This window comes from Trachemys scripta, chromosome 18, assembly GCF_013100865.1.
Source record: "Trachemys scripta elegans isolate TJP31775 chromosome 18, CAS_Tse_1.0, whole genome shotgun sequence".
Lineage (NCBI taxonomy): Eukaryota > Metazoa > Chordata > Testudines > Emydidae > Trachemys > Trachemys scripta.
In genome coordinates, this window is record NC_048315.1 from 12,527,728 (window position 1) to 12,554,712 (window position 26,985).

The window sequence follows — 26,985 nt, forward strand, 5'->3', positions numbered from 1 at the left end:
CTAGTAAACGCTTCAGTTCAACCCATGCACTGTGTGGTGTTGGACTTAAATGATATGAAATTTTTAATTCTATCTTTAGAACATAGAGGAGTCAGATTAATTTTGTATGCTGGTCTAGCAAGTGGGGTACCAGACACCAACACATTTGGAATTCAGCAGCAAACCTCAGCACTGGGCTAGTCTAGATGCATATATAACCTGTCTCCCATGTTAAAGTCCTCTGTATTGGCTCCCAGGAGGACTCAATGAGGTGAGGTGTTGAAAGATTTGGTTGAGGAATGGATCCTGACTTCTGGGTCAGGAGATTCACTGGCAGGAGAAGACAGAGGTGGTTGCAAGGACAGGCAGATCAGCTCTAGGAACCACAGGTCTTGGCCAAGATGGTGCTATGAAGATGGCTACTAATTTTTCTTGTTTAAATTTGTTTAGGACCTTGATCAGTAAGGGAGGTGGAGGATAAGCGTAAAGCAGTATGTGAGGCTAAGGGAATGACTGGGGCATCTCCCATCGAGTTGCAGCCGTGCCTTCCCCTCAGGCAGAATCATCTGCCCTTTGCAGTGGATAGAGTTGCAAAGAGACCTATCTGTGGATGACCCCACATAAGACATCTCTCTCGGAATACCTCGTCGTTCAGTGCCCACTTGTGGTCGACACAGGTGGGATGGGAGCTGGATTTTGCCACACTATGCTTGCTGGGGCCAAGAAAGTGTTGTTAATGAGCACAGCCTTGGGGAGAACTTGCCTTGGATGTATGATGGATGTTCAACAAGGAATGCTGGAGTTCCTGTATCTCCTCCAAGGGAAGTTGTAAATTGTCCACCACATGTTTCATCAGGTTTTGAAAGGCCTTGAAATCATCGGGATAAGATGGTGGAGGAGGTATGACAGCCTCATCTGCTGAAGAGGACTTGTGGGAAGGAGGTATTTCTTCCTTCTCAGCTGGTTCTTACTCCCCCATGAGATGTGCCTGAGAAGCAAGGGTCAAGGGCACTGGTTGTTGCCCTGATGTGCCTTCTACGAGATGGGATGCTGTAGAACTGGGTCCACTGTGCCCACTGAAGTGGAGCATAAGGGTGGGCCCCAAGGTTGTCTTTGCCAGTGTGTCTGGATATTTCCCCTGCTGAATGTTTCCTCCTCCATTTGAGCCTTGAGGGAGGGAGGCAGGAAGTCAGAGGACCTTCGTATGGACACCTGAAAGTCAGATGAGGTATCATCTCATGTCCATCACAGGAGCAAAGGGGGCCAGTACTGGGCCTGGGGAAGGCCCTGAACTTGTAATGGTACTGAGGTGCAGGTTGCCTAGTGAGGAGGTACCTGGAGATGTTAAGTTGGTACCATCTGGAAATCTCTCAATACCCTCTGAGTCTGTGTGGGGATGGTGCAGCATGGGAGGATGAGTTACCATCAAGGATGGCAGGGATGGAGGGTAGGTAGGTTCTAGAAAGAGTTGGTACCGGCAAAGAGTCTCTCTCAAACCTGCTTAGAAGAGGTGATTCAGGATCATTCAGGGTGCGATGGTCCTCATGGAACAGGGGTCAGGAGAGCAATCGGGACTCTGTATAGGGATCCTCAGGAGTCAGTCTGTCAGGTGATAATGGAGATGGTACTGAGAAACTGTGCGTGACAAGCATTTCGCCTTGACTCTGGAGGCCTCATGCCTTGAAGGCACTGAGTCTGGTGCCACTCTGGGAGGCTTCTTGGTACACTGCTTCTTTGCCAGCAGCTTAGTATCGGGACTGGAGGGGATGGGAGCCCATAACAAGATACAAGGTCTCCTAAGACCAATACCAAAGGGTTGACTTTTGAGGTCTGAGTGGTGGCACAGGGCCCCCAGCGTCTTCACTTATTGCCAGAGCAAAGCTGGTTGGCATATTCGATGTACAAGGGGGGTGACCTAGGCCCCGTGGGTCTCCGACTGCTTGATTAACAGGAGTTTTAGCCTGTCCTCCCACAATTTCTTAGATCTACTCTTGAAACCTGCACAGAAGTTTCATTTAGAGGGGATGTGAGAATTCCCAAGTCAAGGGAGACAGCTTGAATGTCCATCACTGCAGGAGAAAGACCTGTTGCAGGTCTGACAGGTTTTTGAAGCTCTGGGTTTTGGGCATACCCCAAACTCGAGGCTGCAGATTGAGGCCTGAGAAAAATCAAACACAGGCCTAGATCAGGCAAAGAAAAAAAAGGGGAAGGGGAAACCCCCTTCCCCTAAAATACAAACTCTGCTAAACAGAAAAAATAGAATCAAAGGAAAATACCATTAAATAAAGAAAATATGAGCAAGAGATGTAGCAAGCCAAGTGGCTAGCTAAACAGACACCACAATGCTCTGTCTCAAGCTGCAGGTGATTGAGAAGGAACTGGAGTGCTGGCTGATCAGCCCCAACCAGTGTACCCTCATGCAGGAGCACGGGAGTGTCTAGGGTGCAGACGCAGACACTGCTGATCACAAACTCCAGTTAAGAGTGCACAGGCGCACACACATGCTCACGTGGAGTACCCATAGGGACACTACTAAAAGAAGAATGCATAGTTTGGTAACAGTTCTTACTGCAAAGTAGCTTCTCTGATCTAGGCATAGTAAGTAGTTGGTTCATGTTCAAAGAGAACTTCGTTCAGCTCTGATCAGAGATTCCCTAACGCACTATTTTCAGTAGCATTAACCGACTATGGTTCGGATTTTCTACACTTATGAAAATGAGAAGCAATCACTAAAAACATATAGTTATTGTGACATAAAATGTTAGCAGCCTGTCTTCTCCATTTCAGTGACCTATATTTACCTTATCTAGTAGCCAAATATTTTGATTGGCAAGTACCTACTCCTGTTTACTATGAAAAATGTTCATGGTCACTGCTGCTATTCCAGCAGTAATAAAGACTCACTATTCTGATTCCTCAAAAGTGGGCCAATACAAATATAAAAATCCTTCAAGTTATTTCCTGCTCTGGATTTCCCAATGTATCCTGTCTTTTTGTGTCTGTCTTCCTTATAATCTCTTTGGGACCAGGAAAAACGTCCTTTTATATCTTAAACTGTGCAAAGTACATTATTGCTTAAATATGCCATCTACATAGCTTACATTGTAGATAGGTTTGTCTGTTTACTGTCTGCCCGTGGGCAAGGCTAAATATCTTAAGCCATTTGCTTTAAAAACCTGTCACCATTTTATTTTCCATAGCAGACACAGTCCAGTTATCTAAGTGCTAGACTGGAACCCAAATTATCACAGGAAGTATGCAGAGATTTGAGTTCTACTTACAGCTCTGACACTAGCTTCTTCTAGAGCCGTGGGTAAGTCACACAACCTCGCCACCTGTCTTCCCATTTGTAAAATGAGTATGAAACAAATTCACCCACCTCAGGGAGGTAATTGAGACTTAAATTTATGTCTGTGACAGAACGTTGGTGGTTTGATAAATGAATTTGAAATACCGTAGCTAGAAAAGCACTGTAGAAGAAACATGTCATTTGACTACTCCACTGCTCTGTTTCAGTGATCTTTTTCCAAGGTCAAAAACTGTTCTGCTACTGAGACTCTTCGATGTATTTAAAGTCAGAGGTTCATATCCAAAATCTAGAGCACACGAACACCCAATGTTTCTTCCCCTCCACAAATATGGAAAAAAGCAGGTGCCTGACATAAGTAAACAAATATTTAAACAGCAGCATTACAATAAAAGCAGGATTTTTGAAGAACTCATTAACAAAGGACTAATGCACATATTTTTATTTAACAGCAATTTAGTATGCAGTAGCTAAAAGGTGTGTACATTTTTTTTATTTATTTAGTTTTAGGAAAGAGACAAATGTGTACCTGGATATCAGAATTAGCACCTAATGTATATAGAGAAAATAAACACTCACTACAAGCATTGATCAGGTCTTAAACAGTCTAGGAGCAGAGTCTCATCAACATACAGTAACTACTCAGAGTAATTTCTTGTGATCAACTGACTCACTGCTGCATCTCTGCAGGGAAATGTGGGTAATTAGTTACCTTTAAAACACTAGGAATGCATAGTTCAAACCGTTAAACACAGCAATTTGAGAATTAAAAATAGGACAAGTCACAGTTTTGGTCTGAAATTATTGCAGTGCAAATTTTGAAGTATCAGTATTTTTAAAGCAATGGAATACAATGAAGAGATAGGTACCCTCCCCTTGATGGAAACATTTTTAATGTTGCTTAAGAACAGCCCTTAGCCAAGCTAAGGAAAGTCTCTCTGAAAAGCATTAAATATCACAGGTACACATACAAGCCATGGCAGACTAAATTAACTGGAAGATATTTAAAATGATATATAAAATGTTTCACTGGAGTATAAAAAAATCTGCAAATGGTTACATATTTTGTGGAGTGGACTACCGGGTTATTTTTCACATGAAATACAGTACACAGTGATGTAAAGCTTTTGTGAAGTGAACTGTATTAACCTTGATTAACTTGTTCACTTTCAGCACTCAAAAAAAAAAAAAACCACTAAAGCCTGGAATAGTGCAATTTTGTAAAAATAAATGTACTCCTTCTTGCTCATAGCAGAGTCATGCTCTTAATAAAGCAGCCTCTAAAACATGTTCATATGATGCATGCCTGGATTGTGGAGGGGGAAAAGGGGCGGGGGAGGTGGTCAAGGCCCAACCCATCAGTGGGAAATGGCTAAACAATACAAACTCACTGTATTAGGAAAGGGAGTAAGTCACTGTTAGCCGAGCATTTGAACCATTTCCCCCACAACTATCACCACATGTTTCAAGTCTGCCATTTTCCTCTCCTTCCAAAACCTGCTTCAATGCTTTCTCTTCTTAGAAATAAGCAACACCAGCACCTACCTGCAACCCAACAGACCACCAGTGTACTGACAAAAATGGAGGAAAATGTTAAGATGAAAAAATATTTCCATTTTCAGATCCCAAGAGTTATTATAAAGAAGGAGCTAAAAAGCTATGAATACTATGATATAGTTCTGTCAAGCTTTCAAATCTGCAGTTCATTCTGTTGCATCACCCAGCTTGCTAAAATACATTAATGGCGTACTACCTTATATACTGTGAAGTTAATATTGAACTAAATAAAAGGTGCTAAAAATGGACATTTTTATATATCATTTTGTACTAATACACACGGTGCCATGCACAGTTGAAACATTACTTTTTTAAACCTATTTACAATTCTACATAGTTATTTTACACTATATCTTTCATCATTACAACTATAGAATAAATTCAGACTCTGGAACACTGGTACCTTTGAGTTTCTGCTAGAACGCCCAACCTTGCATTATTCAAGAAGTACTGCTAATCTTTTTCTTCTTAAATTTAAATTAAACTCATTATTTAAAAACACATAAGTGCATGCCTAGAAGGAAGCTTTCAGGAAAAAGTTGTCAATGGACTAGTGTTGCTTAAAAATTACATTGGCTTTGTGTAGAAAATTTAAATTCAGTTCAAAAAACCACAAAAGCCTAATAGAAACCTACTTTGACTAAAATAAATACAATTTATTACACTCTAAACAAAATAATTGTACCTTTAAAAATGTACTGATTTAAACTCATTTGATTTTTTAGCCTCAAACTTATTCCCCTTTCCAAGCAGCAAACAGTAATAGGTGTGTAAGAATTCCTTTTGAAGTTAATACTTTCCTGGTAAATTATCATCCAGCATAAACCTGAGGCTGCAGTGGTGGGGGCAATTTGTCATTCTCTACGTTTTCAGAGTCAATAGCTGCTAAGGGTTGATTTTTTGGATTTATTTCCAATGGATATTTTTCAACAATATCTTGGACTTCCTTAGTAATTCCATCAGTCCAATCTATAAGGTCTTTCTCAAGCTTCTTGGCTTCACTGACAATTCTTTCCTGTCTCTCATTCAATTGAGAGAGGAGGTCTAAGTTTTTATACATCTGTTTAACACCTAGGCACACATCAGATGACCAGTTTTCAGATTCTTGTTTCTTTGGAGACGTTTGGCCCGACATGTAGCGATCAAAATCCTCCTGGCTTAGATTTAAAGATTGAGCGTCCAGTTTTTCAATGAAGGCCACAGCACAGCACTACACATAGAACAGAGAGAGTGTGTCATTGCAGGGTACATGATGCAAGTCATAGCCCATAACAACAAGTGTTCTGCATTTTAATCGTGCTGTTATATAAACAATATGGTGGTTGCTTTAATGGTTCAATAGATCACCTGACAGCAAATTGCTGCTCTCCTGAAAAGCCTCTCAGCGTAGCCTGGTTAAAAAAAAGCAGTTCACAAAAAATAAAAATAACTAACATTTTAAGAAACTGCAGAACACCACTCAGATCAGGTCATCTTGGCTGTACAAAGCAATTGTGTGCTGACTGAATGAGGAAGTTCCATTGCAAACTATGGGGTCACTGCATTTTGAAAAAGAACAGTAAGTGAAAGAATGAAAAGACAAAGTTGACAGCAGCATGTTTAATTTAGCCTTTATACTATGTGCATTTGTTTTAGTTATGTACTGAGCATAATTTCATGCTACGCTATCTAATCTGTTTCTAAAAAAGTAAATGGGAGGGATGTATCTCAGCTTGAAGTGTTCTCCTTCTGAAAGCATTATTTTGAACAAACATTGAAGTATTTCATACTAAGAAAAAAAATCATTTTTCTCGTAGAAGTGTTACATATGCAAATTCCGGGGTATCCAAGTTCATAGTTTTGTTCAGCCAAAAACACACATGCCTGCCCTGTTCTAGGGATACTTCCACAGGACTGTCCCTCTCTATCAATGACTTGATCCTCCAGGCCTTTCACATGATGAACTCTCACCGACACAAATGGCAACTGTGCATGCACAAGTACTGCATAATTGAGCCTCAACAGATTTTGAATAGCTGGTAGTCAGTCAACCTTCTCAAAACTGTTACAAGTTAATGGTTCTTCATCTGTTATATTTTTAATGCCTGAACCTTGAGGTTAATATAAATCAAGTGGTAGCTGAACTTTCACTTTTCTTACAAAATAAAAGCTTGCCCAGGTCTGAACAGGCAGAACACTGGTCAGAATCAAAGGCCTGAACTGGTTAAAGAAGTGGCTATGAAACCAGAGCATTGTTTGGTTCATCTAACTTAGAAGAGATGAGGAAAGAAGAAATGAAAAGTGAAAGGGAGTGCACTCCAGCCTGAACAGCAATACACTGTTTCATAAGAATACTTTCACATTATCTTGTGACTCCATTTTCTGCTTCCTTCAGTATTAAGACATTCACCTTTGCTGGGAATGCCTTGATCAAACAGCAGATGATCATATTGTATAGAGCATCAACACTGTTCTTGAACTTACCAGATTGGTAAAATAGTAGCCATCCTCTCCAGTCATTAACCTGCTTGGATTACAGAAGCGGGTTATATACTGGATGTTGGACTGCAGACGGGGTGGGTTTCCCTTCAAAACAATATATATGAGTGTTGGTAAGAAGTCATCAGCAGAAGCTGGTTCGTTTTTTGTGATTTTTATAGCGTTGAAGATATGTTTGCTGCATTGGGTGATGCATGCTAATTTATCACGAGGGACACGTTTTGAATCCATTTCGATAATATCTGTAAGATAAAAACCCTGTATAGTTAGATCTCCAGTCATCAGAAGCCCACACTAGTGAATCCATATGTAAAGGGTGACCCACTGGATTGCTATCAGATTGCACTATTTGTGTTTAATTTACTCTACTTGATGCTGTATGAAAACTAAGTATTAATATACCTCCCACTTCAACCTAGTTCCTGAGTAAACATGGCTGGATTTATTCTCACAACACTTCCATGAGGTAAGGAAATATTATTCCCATTTTATAGGTGGGAAACTTGCCCAACATCACCCAATTAGTCTGTGGCAGATCCAAAAACTGAACCCATTTCTTGAAAAGCAGAACTAAGAGTTTTGTTTGATCTCAATAGTTGACAAAGTAAACAGTACAAATATTAGGATTCACAAAGGAATGATGACAGATATGCTCCAAGGTCCTGATTCAGCATGGTAGCTAAGCACCTCAATCTTACCAATCACAACCTTATCAATGAGACTACTCTCATGCTTAAAGTTAAGCATGGGTTTAAGTGCTTTGCTGAATTGGGGCCTAAGTGAGGCATATCTACCCCTAAAGATACCAGTGAAACAAATACGAGTTACAGAAGCAAGATTTTTCCAAAGCGTTTCTGCAGAGGAATGAATTTATGTATATAATATTCAGGATTGTAGACACTTGTTTAAAGCAGGAAATATAGTCTCTATGAAAAAGTAGGTGTTTGTACTTTTTACTTCTTCAAATAGTTAATTTAGAGAAGATAAGCTAGTTTATAGTTCACAAACCTGTAATTGCTTTCACAACCATATCAGAGACTTCTGAAATTTCTTCATTAACAGGAACACACAGCATTTGTGGAGTTACCCAGTGTAAAGCCCTATCAAGAGAAACAAATGAAAACACACATCACCCATAGCGGTGAAGTCGTCTGAGGTCAGCTGCAAAGGTTAACAGTATGCTAACAGCTTCTTTAATTAAGCGATCATATGAGGAGCCTTCTGTTTGACAAGGCAAGCACTTCAACCCACTAAGGAAACTAGATTACTGCCCAGAAAAATATTTATATTATAATATGCTATGAGTGCATGATTATTTTAAATGAAATAAGACAGCGTAGTCATTTCCATTACCTTAACAAAAAGCTATAAAAGAATTAATCCAAAACCTTGTCTTCAGTTAATAGATTAATACCACTCTTGGGCACAGATTTCTGCATGCTAGTTTCGGCATGAGTGGCATAGACACCACTCATGCGATTTTGGACTTGTAGATGATTTCTCTTCAGAAATCCTTACCTGATTCTCTTTTGGACAACCAGATCTTTCTTCTCATCATCAGTTGTTTCGGGGCAGAACACATATTTATACAATCGAGTCATGATATATTTTTCAATCTGGTCCATTGTTTTCTCAACTTTTTCTGGGGAAACTGAAAGATACAAACCCATCCCCCAAACGTAGTAAATTAGATGGTTTACGGAACCATAGGATTGTTTGTGAAGACTTAATGCCAGTTGGCCACAATAATCACTGAGTCAGCACAGGTCTGAGTTATTCTCTTCTACTGCTCAAGTCAAATGTGAGTTAAACAATAGGTACTAATGTACCGAATCTAGTGCTTTTCAGAAGTAAAGAATAATACAATAATAAGGAGCGAGCGTGGATGCTCTGAGATAACCATATGTCTAGGGCCACGCAAGGCATGAAGCTGAAGATCAAACAGGTTCCTAGCTCCAAAGGGGTTTAATATCTAGGTTAAAAAAAATTACTTAAACCCCTGAACGGATATGCTCCTTGGCACAGTTTACAATGTGGAGACGTTTAATATACTTTGCTTTCAACTTTGGAGTTTCTGCCTCTCAGGAACCAAAAGGAAAGTGGGCTTGTTTCAAGGGTCAGAATAGTCATGCCTGTACAGTCAGATTTATACTCACTGTGGACAAGCTCAAGAGAGACAGAAGTGGACTGAGAAATATTACTCTGCACTATGAATTTTATTTTTGGTTCTGCTGCTATGCATTTTATAGTATGAAATATCTGAGCTAGAGGCCTTTTGAACTTACTACGCACTTCCATGCACACGTAACTACCCCTAGAGGCAAGAAGGCTTAAAGTTTTTGAGAATAATTACAGTAAGGTACGTGCCACTCAAAATACACTCACTGTGATACTTCCCATTCCAAGTTTAGGGAATACACCAAATACTGGATAAATAGATAGATTACATACAAATAATACAAGTTAAATTGCAGAACAGTTTAAAGAAAGATGAAAGCATAGGTATGAAAAAATAGAAAATTAAAAAGGACTGAATATACCAGTTTAAAAACAGCAACAATTTAGTGGTTTTTTTTTTTTTTTTTTTTTTTTTTTTAAGTTATGGCCCAACAAATGTTTTCTGAACTGAACTGTTACTTGGCAGGGTTTCTTTAAAATATTTAAATACCCTCTGACAATTAATTTAGATGGCAGAACTTTACAGAATCTTAAATACAGTGATGTTACTTGGAATAGCTCTAATTAGAGTGTTTACTATTAAAAAGTAACAATGTCACATAGGGAGGGAGGGGGGGGGGAGAGAGAGAACATGAGAGATTCAGGAGATGCAAGTGGCCTAAACTATTATACTGTTTCAATTATAAGGTGTGAGAGAAAGAAGAGTCTGATACCTTTTGAACGGGTCTGTAATTTCTCTCCTATGTTTTGATAGAAGTCCTGGGCACATTCAGATTGTTCCTCAATACTTAATTCCTAGGACAGAACACTGATATTAAGTGAAAAAACAGCATGGTGCCACACAAACGGTAAATGGCAGAGAAGTAGTCATGTACCTATGCTTTCATGGAAAATATCTAATAGCAGCAAGAGTTCTACAGAACACAGATTTATTTGAACCATGAAACAGGACAAATTATCTTCTTGGTATTGTGATTTGAAGACCATGTTTATTTGTTCTGCTCAATGCCACAAACACGAATGGATGGAATGATTGAGCTGTATTTAAAGTATGGGGCTGGGCACTGCAACAGGCTTCCTGTGTGACCCGGAAAAAGTCAATCTTTTCATGCTTCAATTTTCTCATTTGTAAAATGGAAACAGAGTTTGTTAACCTAAGAGAGAAGTTGTGACACTTAATTTGTTAACATTTTTAAAGCAATTTGAAATGGAGACACTATAAAAGTGCAAAGTGCTGTAACTACTGACAATGACAGTAACCACTGGAACACAAAGATTAATTTCTAGTGTTGGACCATGATTCAGCAAGCCATTTCTATTCAGCAAAGCATTTAAGCACTTGTTTAGCTCTTAAGCATGTCCTTAAGTCTCATTTAAGTCAATGGAACTTAAGCATGCGCTCACACGTTGTGTGTGCACAGAAAGAGCAACCTGTGCTGTAAGAAGGTAATAAGTATTACTTGGAGGGAAAACTTCATGACAGAACCATTTACACAGGTAGTGACAGAGAAGCAGTCTTCCTCAGCTGATGACCAATTCCTAGAGCTTCAGTGGTGTTTGTACAAGCACACAAGCAAACTGGCAACAGAAAGCTGAGGGTGGCCTCAGTTTTCAAAGGAGCAAAAGCAGTGACTTATATTTTGGAATGACAAAAGGAATAATTTTAACATTTTAAAGTTCCATGAGCCTTAAAAGCATTTTATACTTAACTTTATTTTCTATTAAAGTAAGAGACAGGTTCACAAATCTTCTGACTTTTCTATGACTTATAAATGAGAGAAAGGGAGGGGGACTGTAATGAAAATGGTGACAATCTGAAATTCCAGTTAATTTTCAGGTTGCCATTTGTATTGCTATAGTTGAAACACAAGAAAATAGTATTAACAGTAGATACTCAATGTTTAATGCCCTTCATTTAAAAAAAAAAAATCCCAGATTTTATAAAAACTATTGTTTTTCTTATCCATTTTCCCCAAATTTTGGAGTACACAAAAATACTGATTATCTTGAGAAAATCCAATACTGCATTTATGTTAATAAATTAGTCCAGTGTAATGGAATATATGCATACACATGCTTGTGTAAGTATGTACTGCTAATATATAGTACATGAAATAAACCACAGCATTAAACTGTGCTCACATTCAGTACTCTTACTTTTCTCTATTTGTTGCTTTTTCTGTCCTCCTGTCCCCCAATATTTACCCAGAAAACTGTGAAGTTATTTTTTGCACCTTTTTTTAAGCTTTCAAATTTTACAGTAAGCACCAATAAATTCTTGAGAAACTTCAAACAAAATAAAAACCAAAACTGAAGGGGCTTATGAATGCTGTATCATTTCAACCCTAGGTGGCACTACAGCCACATCAATATTTCAATGGAGAACTGACAATATAGCTTTTTGTATAAAGCCGGGGTAGGCAACCGGCGACAGACGTGCCGAAGGCGGCACGTGAGCTGATTTTCAGTGGCACTCACAATGCCAGGGTCCTGGCCACCGGTCCAGGGGGCTCTGCATTTTAATTTAATTTTAAATGAAGTTTCTTAAACATTTTAAAAACCTTATTTACTTTACATACAACAGTAGTTTAGTTCTATATTATAGACTTCTAGAAAGAGACCTTCTAAAAACATTACAATGTATAACTGGCATGCGAAACCTTAAATTAGAGTGAATAAATGAAGACTCGGCACACCACTTCTGAAAGGTTGCAGACCCCTTGTATAAAGGATTAAAATCTTTTGTTTCTGCCTAAGTCACTCATTTTTAATGTGTGTCACTTATATAATGCATGTGATATACCTACCCTTTTGTGATGCATTGCTTCCAAAAACATTTTGCACTGCTTATAAATTTCTTGACCAGATTTATGATAGGTCTTGAGAAACTCTATAAACTCCTTGGACGCTCGATCTGTCTCAATGCTGACCTGCCTGTTTATTGAAGGGCTAGGAGCCTTAGCTTCATGAATGTCTGCTGGGAAAATTAGAAACAATTAGAGATTAATTGTACTAATCAGTTAATGTATCAGATTTAAAAAATTATAGCAAGACAAACCTAATTTAAACTTTTATACGTAAAGATGAATTTTTCTTTTCTGAAGAAAGCAGGATTAAATAGTGACACGTTGAACCACCACCAAAGGCAACTGCTTATTAAGCCAACATTCACAAATATTTAAAGCCAGATTCTCATTTACATTAATGACCCCTTACATTAATTTTGACAGTATAAAGGAGACAACGTCGGTGCAAGTTACAGTTACATGCTCACTTGAAAACCCCTTTATATTGCCAGAGCAGTGTTAGTGTAAGTGAGAATCTGGCTTTAATGTTTGACTCAGAGCAGAAACACCAAATATGCTCCAGTTTTCCACATGGAGCTCAACAACAGATGGGAAATACCCGACTCTTTGTTTAGTGGGATTTGTTTCAGTCGTGGATGCAAGTTTACAAAGCTGGAAATGTATACATTAACATGGGGTTTCCACACATTTCTCTTCTGGAAATACGTACTTCAGAAAATATTGGTTGCATTTGACAAGACAGACATACAAAACTTGATAGGATCTTCTCTACCCAAGTTTAGCACACCCACCTCTCAGTCTGCCAGCCAACACTGTCAAAATGAATGATTGAATGTAAGATGATGTAAATGAACATGATGAAAAGCGAGAAGCAAAGAGACAGAAAAAAACATGAAAATATTCTTAATAAGCAGATCTTCAACGCAAACAAGCCCATTTATGACATGCAGAACAAGAGAATGCACTGTGTCAGTAGCCATACATGCAGGACTTCAAAAAAATCAAAGATTTCCTTTAAATAAGAGGAAAATAATTTGTCCATTAAGTTAATATATTTAATTTTGTTTCTTACTCAATAGGATTTTTATAGGCTCAACACTATGTCAGATTCATCTCTCACGTTTAACTTCACATATTTCAATGGAGTTGTACACCAGGGATGAATTTGACCAGCAATGTTTAAGAGAGAGACTCTTCAAGGGCATCTCAATTAGCAATATAGTCTTCTCTTGATGGAAATCAGTATAGACACTATTAGCAGTAACACAGTTACAGTAACTCCACACTTAATGTCGTCCCAGTTAATGTTGTTTCATTATGTTGCTGATCAGTTAGAACATGCTCGTTTAAAGTTGTGCAATGCTCCTTTATAACACTGTTTGGCAGCCGCCTGCTTTGTCCACTACTTGCAGAAAGAGCAGCCCGTTGGAGCTAGCTGGTGGGGGCTTGGAATCAGGATGCACCGGCAGCCCCCCTATCAGCTTCCCTAAGTTCCCTGTGTGGCAGCCACCCAGCAGGCTATCAATTGCCGGGCAGTTCAGCTGTCCCTCCTCCCACTGCCGTGTGCTGCTCCTGCCCTCTGCCTTGGAGCTGCTCAGGGGAGCCTCCTGCTTGCTGTGCGGGGGAAGGGAAGAGGGGTGATAACGTCAGGGTGTCCCGCCCCCCGCTCCTTTACCCCATCTCCACAGAGCGGAGGGGAGGGTACGGGGGGGAACACCACAGAGCTCAGGATGGAGGGAGCTTGCTGGCAGCAGCTGCTGTCTCAGCTTGCTGATCTACTTAAAAAGGCAGTGTACTTAGAGTGGGGTCAGCGTACTTAATGGGGAATGTGCATCGTGCGCACGCGCGCACACACACACACACACACAGTCTCTCTGCCATGCTGTCTCCCCGCCATGCTGTCTCCCCTCCTTCCATTCGTGCTGCCTTGTAGAGTGTGAGGCTACGTTAACAACATGTTAACCCTTGAGGACTCCGCCAGGTGCTAGTTAATCATTTAGCAGTAAGGCATTCCCTGGGAAATATCCCACCCTCTAACTTCACCACCTCAACCAAGCTTCACAATCATCATTGCTGTGTACAGTATTGTTTGTTTAAAACTTATACTGTGCATATGTAAAGTTTCCCTGGAACCTAACCCCCACCCTATTTACATTAATTCTTATGGGGAAATTGGATTCGCTTAACATCGTTTCGCTTAAAGTAGCATTTTTCAGGAACATAACTTCAACATTAAGCGAGGAGTTACTGTACCAGTATGTGTTAAAATTTTACTCCTTATAAGCCATATAAATAGAAGTATTTGAATTCTATCAGTTAAGATCAATATTGCTAAAGCAAATCCATTCATTTCTATTTATACCCAAAGGTTGTTCTTTAAGTATAAAGAGGAATTTAAAAAAATTCTGAAGATTCAAAGCAGAGATTTTTGTGTGGTATGCAAGAATGGAGTCTACATAGTAATTTGAATACTACTTAAATGCAATCTAGTAGATTACCATGACAGAGTAAATAATTTACTAAATTTAGTATCACATAACTAGTTGGTTAAGAATATGTACTTTATAAAATACAATTAAAAAGAAAAAAGCTCCAATTTTGAAAGAGTATTCACTCAATTATATCAAATCATTTTATAATAATGTATTTTAATTCACCATTAAATCAATGTGGAGTATTAACTAATTGGTTTCCTTCAGTATTTAAATTTATCAGCATGAAGTTTTATCATCCATCTATTCGTATGACATTTGGCTGATTAGATATCCCTAAAAACGGTAGCCTCATTCTGCTGTTTCTAGTTTTTGTTTAAGGACTACAAAAGCTCTGTTTAGAAAGCTTCATGAGAGACACTTTCAGCTTAGTAAAGGTAAAATATTAATAGCCTCCATCCCGATACAGTTACTACAGACATGGCTACAAAATTTGAGAGCTGTTTTCATTTGCTCTCTAATTTAAAATAACTTTACTCTTTAATAGTCACAGCACCCAAATTTGTAATAATTTAATATGAATCAGCAAAGTTGCAATTTTATTTGATACTACTCTCTACACAGAAATTTTGGCTTAAGACATGTAAAGCAGCATACTGTGTATTGCTTATTACATTCTGTAAGAGATGTGATTTCAGTGATACACTTTACTACACTTATTCCATAGTAAGTGAGCATGCATATTTACTGATAATTTAATCACAGAAAAGGAATAAAGCCCATTTGAGCAGGTTAGGAAGAGCCTGCAAGAGGAGATGTATCAACCCAATACAAAAAACAGAAGTGTGGGGATTTAAGGATCATTTTTACAAGGAGGATAAACATCATTTACATGAAGATCTCCTTTTTCTTTCATTTCTATGTGGCAATTGGGTGCCATAGCAGAACATTAGCATTACAGCTGCTTCACACTACAGCTGTGCCATTACTTGGACTAAAGTCAATGAATAAGAATATGAAAAAAAAAGTATTTTCTAGTACTCCCCCAAAAAATCCCCAAACATGTATATACCCGATATATTCTGTAAAATAAAGACACTTTGCAATTTAGAATTTCTTTAGAGACCAGAACATCAGAACATCAAACAACATGCTATAGCTAAGATTTTGGACAAGATCCTAGAGCAGTTACTTTGTCAATTTTGTTATTATTCAACTCAGACGATAAAAAAGTGGCTTCTCTCAAAACATAAAATTGCTTTCCCCTGATTTATGTAACTATGGCCTGAAGACACATTTTGAGAATTTACTGGGTATAATTCAAACAAATTTACACAAACTAAAGTCCCATTTCTAGCATAGTTATTTTTAGTGCAGCATTTTAGAGGCTTTTTTTAAATAAAGATGAACAAGCATACAGACTCATTCACTGTTTTTAGAAAGCGGAAATTTGTTTTCTTTTATAGTTTGATTCCTGAAGTATTGTGCAAGGAAACAAATCTCTTCTAAGAAATTTGAGTTTCATTTTTTCCCTCTTAAAGGCAACTTGTTGGTTCAAAGTTCACTTATCATAAACTAGCTTTAGAATGTACATAATGATTTCAAGCATTGCCTTTGTCATCATCATCATATTCAATGGCCTAAGTTATAGCTGGCATAACCCTAGTTTGGATTTTGCAAAGCCCAACTAAATAAACTTACTAGAACAAGCAGACAGCTCTCCAAGCTGTGCTGTGTTACCTTCAGTAGGGGAAGCCAGCTCCCAGGAGGGAGTAAAAATCTCCTTCAAGTCCCTGAGAATGTTATCAGCATTTCGCTCCCTCCCAAGCTGTCCTTGCTTAAGGTTTCTCTCTTGAGCAGCTGGAATAAATGCAAAAGCAAGCAAGACACCAAGAGCAAGAGTATCAAGTGGTAAGGAAAACAGGATCCCCCCCCCCCCCCAAAAAAAAAGGGAAGAACATGGGAATGAGAAGAATGAATGTTACTATTCTGGATCAGAGACAAGGAGTTAAGACAGCAGGGATTGGAGATGCTTTTGTGTTTAACCAGGTGGCATTCATGCACTGAGAGGCGGACACTCCAAAGTGAAAGCAAAGTATATTTCATTTCTTATCCCAAGGAAATATGCAGTGTGTCTACAAAACTGAGACCCAGTAATGTCACCTTTCCTTTATAGGAAAATATACTCCATGCCTTTTGGAGTTCCTCCTCGAGAGTCAAGTTCTCTATCAGCCATTTGTCCAAGCCAAAGCACACAATCACATAATTAGTTAGTTTCTTTTTTTAAGTTATTGCTATGCAAAGACAATGATGCAATTTTTCTTCTTCTCTTTCAACAGACTCTACAATGGATAACAAATATTTAGTGAAGAACAAACTTCGTATTGCTCCAGAAACTCCCTTTTTGTTTTTTTAAAACAATGTTTATTCATGTTATTTTTCTTAAATGGGTTACACCATCCTAATTTTCCTTACAAAATTATCTGAAGTTTTCAGAACATGTGGTGTTGCTTACTGCTTCAAAAGTGCATTTCCACAACATTTAGACATCTGTTTATTGAATATTACTAAAACTCAGGATCTTATAATCTATTATTATTCATAGAGTATTCCCCTACAATTCCTAAACCATGCCATTATCACACTGAAAATGTAGCTGACCCTTGGTTCCAACAAAAACCCGTGTCACAGAAGCCACAGGACCCTTCCACACAGCTATTTCCAATCAGGTTATGATAGAACTTCAGGCTGGAAGCATTTTTGAAGAATAAGGTTCCTGTAAACTTTCTCCTTTAACATGAGTTGGAGTCATCCCACTTTCAACATTACTTCTAAACAGTAAATTGTCCACTAATTTAAAAACTCATCATGTTTCTGAAAAAAACCCAAGCCTATACATAGTCAAAAGGATACCCATGTCCATATGCATCTTTATTGAAAAGATTTTGAGGAGAGTGAATGCTTGCCAGAAACCATCGTTACTCCAGCCATTTCAAATATATGCTTCATTCAGTCCCTGCATTTAGCCCATTTTTTAAAGTTTAGTTTTAAATTGCATTTTCTATTAGTCTGGCTATTGTGGACATTAAGCACATACTGCTAACAAAGTTAGTTTTGTTAAATGATTTGAAAGTCACTTTTAATAAGGCTAAGTCTCAAAATGAATGTTTGGGTGAAGTCTCAAAATGAATGTTCGGGTGAAGAGGCTGTTGTCCTGTGCAAGAAGGAATTTATTACACTGGTTTACCAATATGTACATTTGCTCGTTACACCTCTACTGGAGCCTACATTTGTCAAGGTGCTTGCATTAAAGTTTATCATAGCTGTTCCCTGCAAGTGCTGGTCATTGTTTGCTTTTGCTCTGATAAAGTAAATCACTTTGCTAGAAGTGTACCATGGTACCATCTAAGGTTACCTTTTATGACTCCTGGCAGTTAACTAGTAACTTTATTTACATCATTACAACATTAGTAATATTAGGGCTTCTGAGTTTTTTTAAGGTTTGTTTCATTTTTAGCAATTTTTGAGTTTTATGTACATATCCAAAAATCAGGGTTTTTCAGAGCTCTTTTGCACATACTGTAATGAGTACACCTCTACCCCGATATAACGCTGTCCTCGGGAGCCAAAAAATCTTACTGCGTTATAGGTGAAACCGGCGGATCAAAGCAAGTTTGATATAATGCGGAGCACGCATTCTCGCCTCCCCCTCCCCCCCCCCGAGCACTGCTTTACCGCGTTATATCCAAATTTGTGTTATATCGGGTGGCGTTATATCGGGGTAGAGGTGTAATGTAAATCAGACATTACCCATTACAGTATATACTACTGTAGTCTTTGTAATGTTTCCTAATGTTTTAACATAGTTCTTTTTCCAGCAGAGCTACCTTAAGGTGTAGTAGGGAATCTTTATTGTGCACCAGCAGCGTCTACATGGTTAGTGCATTTTAGAAATCACACATCCCTGTTTTCCGCATTACTGCTCTGTGTAGACAAGCCCTTAGATAAAAATATATTTTTTGTGAGTGTCAGGAGTGTTTTATTTGTGTTTATCAACAAACTGAAAATCAGAAGCCCTAATTAATATTTATATGACTTCAGATGCTCCTCAGTATAGTTTGTTACATAAAACATATGTAAAGAAGCCTCAGTAACATTTTATAGGATTATTCATAGTGACTTTGACAAAGCAAGCCAGAAAGAATACGAAGGTTCCTCATACTCAATATAAAAAACACAAGAGGTTTAGCTGCCAACTTCCTTAGCACAGCTTTGTATTCATAGGATCTTTTACAAACAGTGACACCAGGAGAAAATTCCATTTGCTTTGTTTCAGAGATATATTAACGCAAGAAGCGGTGACGGGAACAAAGGTCCAAAGGTCTTCTGAACAGCTTCTAATGTCAGCCCCTGGCCTCTATTGGGAATTGTCATAAGAATGGGTTACATATCAAGCTGATACTTGTGATGACTTGGCTGGCCTCAGCTTTGTTTGAATGAGTGGAGTGTTGCTCTTAATTTGTTAAGTGAACTTGCTTACAGCTGCTGCTGTACAGGACAAAGGGAATGTTTTGAGCACAGGATGGGCTTAAATTGGAGGACAACAGATACACAAAATGTGCTGCTAAGAGGCAATTAGAGAAATAGTCCCTAATATCAGGTAAAGTGACCTGGTCAAAGTAGGCCTGGTCAGTGGTAATAACCCAATTAGAAAAGAGAAATAACATGAAAATAGCATGGGCAGCAAAAGTCCTGCAAATTGAAGCTTACACATGCATACTGTATGAGTTGCATAAGATACATAATATTATAATACTTAATGGTGATTGGGAAAGAACTAACAAATATGTAATTTGGATGTGTATAAGTGTCTTAAAACGTGAGAGGATAGTTGGAGCTTCATTGGGGAAACCCATCATGAGTGATTTATACCCCAGGAGAAGGCAACTGGCCATTATCTTTTTCTGTATGTCTGTCATGTCTTGCTTCAATAGTAATTATCATTGCAAGAAAAGCTTCAAATAAAGTTTTGAATTAATAAACATGAGTGTCTCGGATGCAAGCGTGTGGCACCCTCACCCAACACCTTTAGGAAGGCAGGTAACTCATTTTCTGTTAACTAGTCTAAGCTTCTTGGGATGGGACACCCAACGTGGCCAAATTACATGGAGTATATTGTAAAGAGAATCACCGCTCATTTAGACCCAGTGGTTTTCAACCTGCGATTTCCAAAGGGGTCCATACCTTCATTCAAAAATGTTTAGGGGTCCACAAATGAAAATAGGTTGAAAACCACTAATTTAGACTAACCCAAGACCAGCAAAACTTGTTTTAATTGAATTAATCACAGGTATGCACTGTCTACAGACCCTATAATTTCAAGTCCATTTCACACCTTTTTTTAGTGGCAAATAGTTTGGGAAGACTGAAAACTAGTCACACATAACTCTTGTCAATAGTGTAAAGTGATCCAGGAGTTCCATCAATACAGAGTCAGCCATCACATCTGATGGTATTATGATGTCCCCTGTATGCTGATCAGAGGAACTACTAACAACTCAGTGGGAATTCAGGTTTTAGAGGCTTTATTTGTGCATACGGTTTGTAAAGCACCTCAAAGAAAACAGCATGGGAGTTCTGGAAAACAGTGGAGTAGATTCAAAACAGTAGTTTTATCAGTATTGTTTCTAAGACTGGAGATGACTATGACCTTGTAACTATATAAGTATAGGATGGAGGTCCATATACAAAGTAGTTATTGGCTTATATTTGGTAAACCATTATACACAGCCTTCTAAAAATTCATAAAGGGATATATTCTACAGTAATGGTTAAAGAAATATAAGAATTACCCTTCTTAGCTCCTGTCCTGGAAGACGCACTGAAGAATTTCTTCACAGTTGTCACCTTGCGTGTCTTTTCATTGGTTTTCTTTTCCTCAAACTTGGAAAAGGTGAGCGACTGTGCCCCTTGTGTACTCTGACTACTAGCATAGGCTTCTTCCTCCTCACGCTGAAGTCTAAAATTAAAAGAATTTGGGACTGTTTAGTTAGTTAGCACCAACAAAAATTAGCGTGCACTGACAAATCCACTACCCTTTCTGTCGCCCCAGACCTGTTCTCCTCCGTCACCCCCATATCAACTCTTCTTCCAAGCATCACTTCCTTGTTATTATATAAATCTCTCTTTTCCTCGCGGTCAACACAGTAAAAACCTTTGTCCTTTCACCTTCATTGTAGCTCTTCAAGGCAGGGATTGTGTTTTATCTGGGTTGTCTTAAAGCATATTGTATTTACTATTCTAAACATTTTAATCATAATCATAAAGAGCTTATCTGCTGCTTCCACATCCCCAGTGAAAAGTTATCACTTCGTAAAAGGATTTCTTACAGGCCCAACACCATGGTACTTGGACAATTACACAAATACCACCACCCCTATTACCTGCCCCCTCTAGAGGTTATAAATTTGTTTTGGTCTATACGAATCTTGGTGACAGACAGTGAACCGCAGCCACTGGGAGCTGCGGGAAGCCATGCCTGTGGACGGTCGATGTAAACAAACTGTCTCGCGGCCTGCCAGTGGATTACCCTGACGGGCCTCAGGTTGCACACCACCGAGTTAGGGTATGTCTACATGAGGTTTTCTGAGTTTTTTTTTTTAAACTTGAATTAACTGATTGTCAGTTAACTTGAGTTAGCTAATCAGTGTCTACATTCTAGCTTGGACATTCCAAAGATGCTTGAGATTTATTCAGGATTGAGTTCTCGGATCTGCCATAAACGTTCATATGCTGGAACCAATGTTTGTGGAGTAGCAAATGCAAGTTAACTGGCAATCAACTAAAGTTAAAAAAAAAAAAAAAAAACTTCAGTGTAGACAAACCCTTAACGACAGATGTGGCTACATTCTCCACTAGCTGAATCATGCACGCAACCTTCAAGGGTAAACTTTAGCATTATAGTATTGCAGCCTGCAAGTAATGGAGGCATGGATAATTGTGGTGCAACATGCATTGGAAATCACAGTTGGACATTTCCAGGCCAGCTGAAGATAGCAGAAGTTACTAAAATGCCATTTATTGAATTGGCATAAAGCAAAAACATCTTCTCACCCGTAATGTAAAAAAACAAATCTTTGTTGCTAGGCTTGACTACACATGAAATCTGATCTGGAATAAGGTAGGATGTGCATTTAAAACAGATTAACTATTTCTGCTTATCTCCACGTGTGGATGCTCTTATTCCAGAATAAGGGTACATCCACACTACCCGCCTGATCGGCAGGTAGCGATCTATCCATCGGGGATCGATTTATCGAGATGCGATAAATCGATCCCCAAACGCGGTCCCCATCGACTCCAGAACTCCACCAGAGCGAGAGGCGGAAGCGGAGTCGACGGGGGAGCCATGGCCATTGATCCCGTGCTGTGAGGACAGGAGGTAAGTCGATCTAAGATACGTCGACTTCAGCTATGCTATTTTCATAGCTGAAGTTGCATATCTTAGATCGATCCTCCCCCTAGTGTAGACCAGACCTAAGAGTGTCCAATATGGAGTTCAACAGAAATAGCTAATCAGGAATAGCTCCCCAGGGTAGACAAGCCTATATTAAAGAAACAAGACTTACTTTTGCCAACTTTGCTTATAAAGTAACTAAAGTACTTAAAACTGAAACTTCGTATTAATTATTGGCTAAAACCAAGATGCTGATGACCATGTTTCACAGTAGAGGAACTATGAATTTCAGGTAATGCTGAAAATGGTGGCATTTTTAATACTTGCTACTGCCAGGACAAACATATTAGCTGAGAAGTATAGTCAGCTATAATGTATTTAATCAGCATCTGAGAAAAAAGGCTGAAATAAAATGGTCCTAAAAAGAGTTTGTACACTGCCAAGTATTAGTTATGGAATTCCAGACTTCATCATGTAGATTATGCAGGATATTTATTGGGCTTTTGTTTTGCTGTCCTTAGTCACCACAAAGCAAAGTGTTTTTTATGCAAAAATGTCACAAATTACAAATTTCTTCCTTGGCATCAGAATTTGATTCTGTCTCCTCCTGCAAAGCCCATAGCTGGCAACTGAAGGCAACACGGGTAAAAAGGACTATAAATGAAAGATGGCCATACTGTTTGGCAAAGCCATCTGACTGCAAGGGATGAAGGAATAAAGAGGCATCTTTACCGCTCGGCCAGCTCCCAGTCATCCTGAATCTGCTTCTGCCTTGCCTTATGGTACTCTTCTCTCCAGCACTTGGAGCAGAAGCCCTGCCAAGCAGGGTTTCCATAGTAACCACATCCTTTCTTGCACAGTAGCTCTGACTGATCAACGTGAATTCCTCTGCGTTCAGACTTTAGGCTCATTTCTTCCTGTTTAAAGAGAAAAGGGTTAAAGAACAGAAGAGAAACTTGTTGACAGATGTTAAGGAAATCCAGTGAAAATACTTTGATAAAGAAGTATAAATATTTTGAAAAGTCCATTCGTCTTATAGAGAGAAGCTACCCTCTCTCTAATTATTGAATAATTCAAGTAGTAAGAACACAAAGGCTAGAGAAGCCAGGGCAATTTTCACTAGTTAGAACACCCACATCTGATGGTTATACAATCATACAGTACCAGAACAGTCACAGGATGAATGTAAATGTGTACAGCTTTTGTCAATGTAAAGTGCTACGTACAGGTCAACTATTAATACAGGAGATCTGATTCTTCACTGTCTTGCACCTTGTGTAGTCATACAACTCTGAAAAAAACATAAAAGGCTACGAAAGCAGAACAGTCCACTCTCACCAGGGTAGTATGTGGGTATGAGCGATTACACAATGTGCAAGCCAGTAGAACGTCAAACACGGTAAAATACATGGGTCCTTCATGAACAGATACAAGATGTATTTGTATTTACTAGATTTCTATTTAGGATCTAACCGTCTCTGAAGAAGTCAAACTAATAAGTAGGGCCCTACCAAATTCACAGCCACGAAAAATGCGTCACGGACCGTAAAATCTGGTCTTTTATGTGCTTTTACCCTATACTGTACAGATTTCATGGGGAGACCAGCATTCTCAAATTGGGGGTCCTGAACCAAAAGAGAGTTGGTTGGCTGCAAGATTATTGAGGAGGGGCCTTGGTATTGCCACGCTTACTTCTGACCTGCTGCCTTCAGAGCTGAGTGGCAGCTGACTGAGGGCCAGCTCTGCAGGCAGCGGTGCAGAAGCAAGGGTGGCAATACCATACCAGGCCATCCTTCTGCGGGGTACTGCTGGTGGTGGCTCCGCCTTCAGAGCTGGGCCCCTGACCAGCAGCCGCTGCTCTCCAGATTCCCAGCTCTGAAGGCGGCACCACTGCCAGCAGCAGCACAGAAGTAAGGGAAGCAGTACTGCAACCTCCCCAACGATAACCTTGTAACCCCCTCGCCAACTCCTTTTTGGGTCAGGACCCCTACAATTACAATTTAAATAGCTGAAATAAAGAAATTTATGATTTTTAAAATCCTATGACCATGAAATTGACCAAACTGGACCCTGAATTTGGCAGGGCCCTACTAATAGGACACATCACAGATCCAATATTCTCAACCATTTTAGCATGGAGTAAGACAGACAATATTTCTGTTGAACAGATTTACAACCATCTAACACTGATCCAAGAGTTTAATAAGCAACCAGATCCCTAGTTTCCTGCTCATTTTTGTCTTCAATGAGACTATACAAGTGAGTCAGAATCAGTATTTGCACCAATGTCTCATAGTATTAAAGTATCATTATCTAGCAGTAAGTCTCAACTTTCAGAATTTTACAATATTTGATGAAATACTGAACAAGACAAATGAAACTACATTTACTGACCCAAGCCTCTGAATTGTTTGAAAAGAATTAAATTTGGCTCAAATACACAGATTGGAAATAAATTGTGTGCATTTCTTTACTCTGTTAGGACAGCTTGTCTCAAGGACAGTTTCAGTGATGGAGCAGTTAACTGTTAGATAGCGTCATTCTAATTTCAACTGCTTGGCTCCATTTATGACAAAACCAACATAAATTCACATACGACTCTAAACATAAGCAACTCAATATTAAAGCACTACGCATATATTAACGTTAGAGCTTGGATTTGAACATCCTGTTACATACACACACCTCCACCCTAAAATATGATGTTTGACTACTGCAAGGGAACATGAAAAAGGAACTGGACCACACACAGCTGATATGGACTAGACTGAGTTAAATGCAAAAATGAAAACTAGCATAGTGAAAAATAATTTTTATTTAAAAATTGTTTTAATTTAAGGTGTTAAGTTAAATATCTTTTCTTGAATCTATTTTTAATCCAATAGTAGCCCTTAATTGGAAAGGATTCTTCAGGGGAAAAGAACATGACCAAAGTCTTTCCAATTCCTCTGAAGTGCACACATACAAGGGTTGTGGATAATAAAACATGTTTTACGTGTGTTTGATTTTGCTCAGCAACTAAAATATCAAGAGACATATCATTATTTCACTTCATAAGAAAGAAGAAACCAATTTGTTCCCCCACATTGCCATCCACGAACCCAGTGTCCTAGTATGGAAAGTGACATACACCTTTTGTACCAGGTTAAACTGTATATAATAGACTATTTTTTTTTTTAAACTATGACAATGGTCGACATTTCCCAATGACTTAGGAAAGAGATTTTAAGAGAATTGATACAGAAGAGAAACCAAACTACTTCAAGGAGGAACCAATTCAGGATTCTACTCAAGTTTTTATGTGGGGGAACGCTCGTTCCCCCCCCCCCTTTTCTCCCTTTTTTCTCTCCAGTCTTTGAGAAAGGAGCAACGATCTTGATTCCTTAAGAGGATTTCCTAACATGGGCCTATATCTGGTAGGAATAGTTTTCATTTTGAATGGCTACTAGTTGCATATAACAGCTATATATGCCAAGCTTTTTCTCCCTGTTTATATGGGCTTGACATTGTGAGGGGCCAAAAACATGATACAAACAACAAAAGTTGCAGGGCAGTTTGACCTTTTAGATGTTAATCCTTTTATTTGATAGTGTAGGGGGGGAATATTTTAAGTTTAAATAGTAGTGATTGCTTTTGCTTCACCTGTACCTTACATTATTCATAATGGAAAAATATAATTAGAAAACAAACAAGTGATGGGGAAAAGTCATTAGACAAAAATAAAGATTTAAGTATGAAAATCATCTCTTCCCTCTTGGTTCCTACAGATTAAGTCACTATGTTTAATTCCTGATGGCACACAGAGCAGCTGACTGAGGTGCCTTGCTATCTACTGGGCCAAAACCCAAGTGATAGATATGTGCAAGCGCCGCAAACTGGAGCTCAATGAATTCTTCAAAAGGAAATTTCTCCTCCTTATCACACGTATAATTGATTAATGAATCTTAGAATCACAGCTCTAGAGAATGGGGAAATGAAACCCTGAAACTATTCTGCAACTATTCCCACTTAGCATCAAGTCTTCTTTCTAAAATAATGATTAATCAGCGAAATGTCAAGCAAAAGCTTGAAACAATTGCATAATTATTTTTTGTATTAGACTATTATACTGCAGGTGCTTGCTTTAACCAAGCTTGGCTTTTCACACTGCATCAGCAATAGTTTTATTTGAAAGTGACAATGTACACTCCAGTTGCTTCCATCAATGCTGAGCTGACTGTCAATGGAAGGATCAGCTTGAAGAAAAACATGCTAATTTTGTAAGTTATTGGGACGTTTAAGGAAGAGATTTTACATAGAATAGTCTAACATGAATTCTATATCCATTCTATAAGATTGCCTTAACTATTCTAGGAAATAAGCCATATATTTTGCAACTGTCATCTCAAATTATTACCCCCCCAGCATGCACGTGCACATACACACATACACACATACACACAACATTCCATACTGTAACAAGAATAATATTTCAGTATTGTCCATGAACATCTAGAAATTTAAATGTCTTTGGCTAACAAGAGCAGGATGGTGCTTGAGAGACTCAATGAAGGAGGAATTTGGGGAAATGAGGGACGCAAAGTGAAGGTGCCCACACACAAAACCCTCCAACCACTTGTGAGCTTGCATCATTTCTTGCTTTATGAAAGGGCTTGCCTTTACATCCAAGCGGTGCAGACCCTACCTCAGCTTTCTGCAACTAAGTTCAGAGATACGGACAAATCTGGCTCCCTATATCTAAACAGACCTTTAATTGCTTTAAAAAGAAGAGAAAAGCCAGATACTAGGGCC

At 38.7% G+C, this 26,985-nt stretch overlaps 1 protein-coding gene across 1 annotated transcript in view; it reads right to left on the reverse strand.

The window, feature by feature from the left end:
* Window positions 1-3,713: 3,713 nt before the first annotated feature.
* The window catches only part of RABGEF1 (RAB guanine nucleotide exchange factor 1), a 72,946-nt gene continuing 49,674 nt past the window's right edge, over window positions 3,714-26,985 (reverse strand). The window contains exons 11-18 of the mRNA XM_034752881.1: window positions 22,927-23,111; window positions 20,591-20,757; window positions 12,307-12,473; window positions 10,213-10,294; window positions 8,840-8,972; window positions 8,330-8,421; window positions 7,307-7,563; window positions 3,714-6,053 (exon numbers count right to left, since the gene is read on the reverse strand). Coding sequence (XP_034608772.1) covers window positions 5,655-6,053; window positions 7,307-7,563; window positions 8,330-8,421; window positions 8,840-8,972; window positions 10,213-10,294; window positions 12,307-12,473; window positions 20,591-20,757; window positions 22,927-23,111 — 1,482 coding nt within the window. The 3' untranslated portion in view covers window positions 3,714-5,654. The remainder of the gene's footprint in view (window positions 6,054-7,306; window positions 7,564-8,329; window positions 8,422-8,839; window positions 8,973-10,212; window positions 10,295-12,306; window positions 12,474-20,590; window positions 20,758-22,926; window positions 23,112-26,985) is intronic.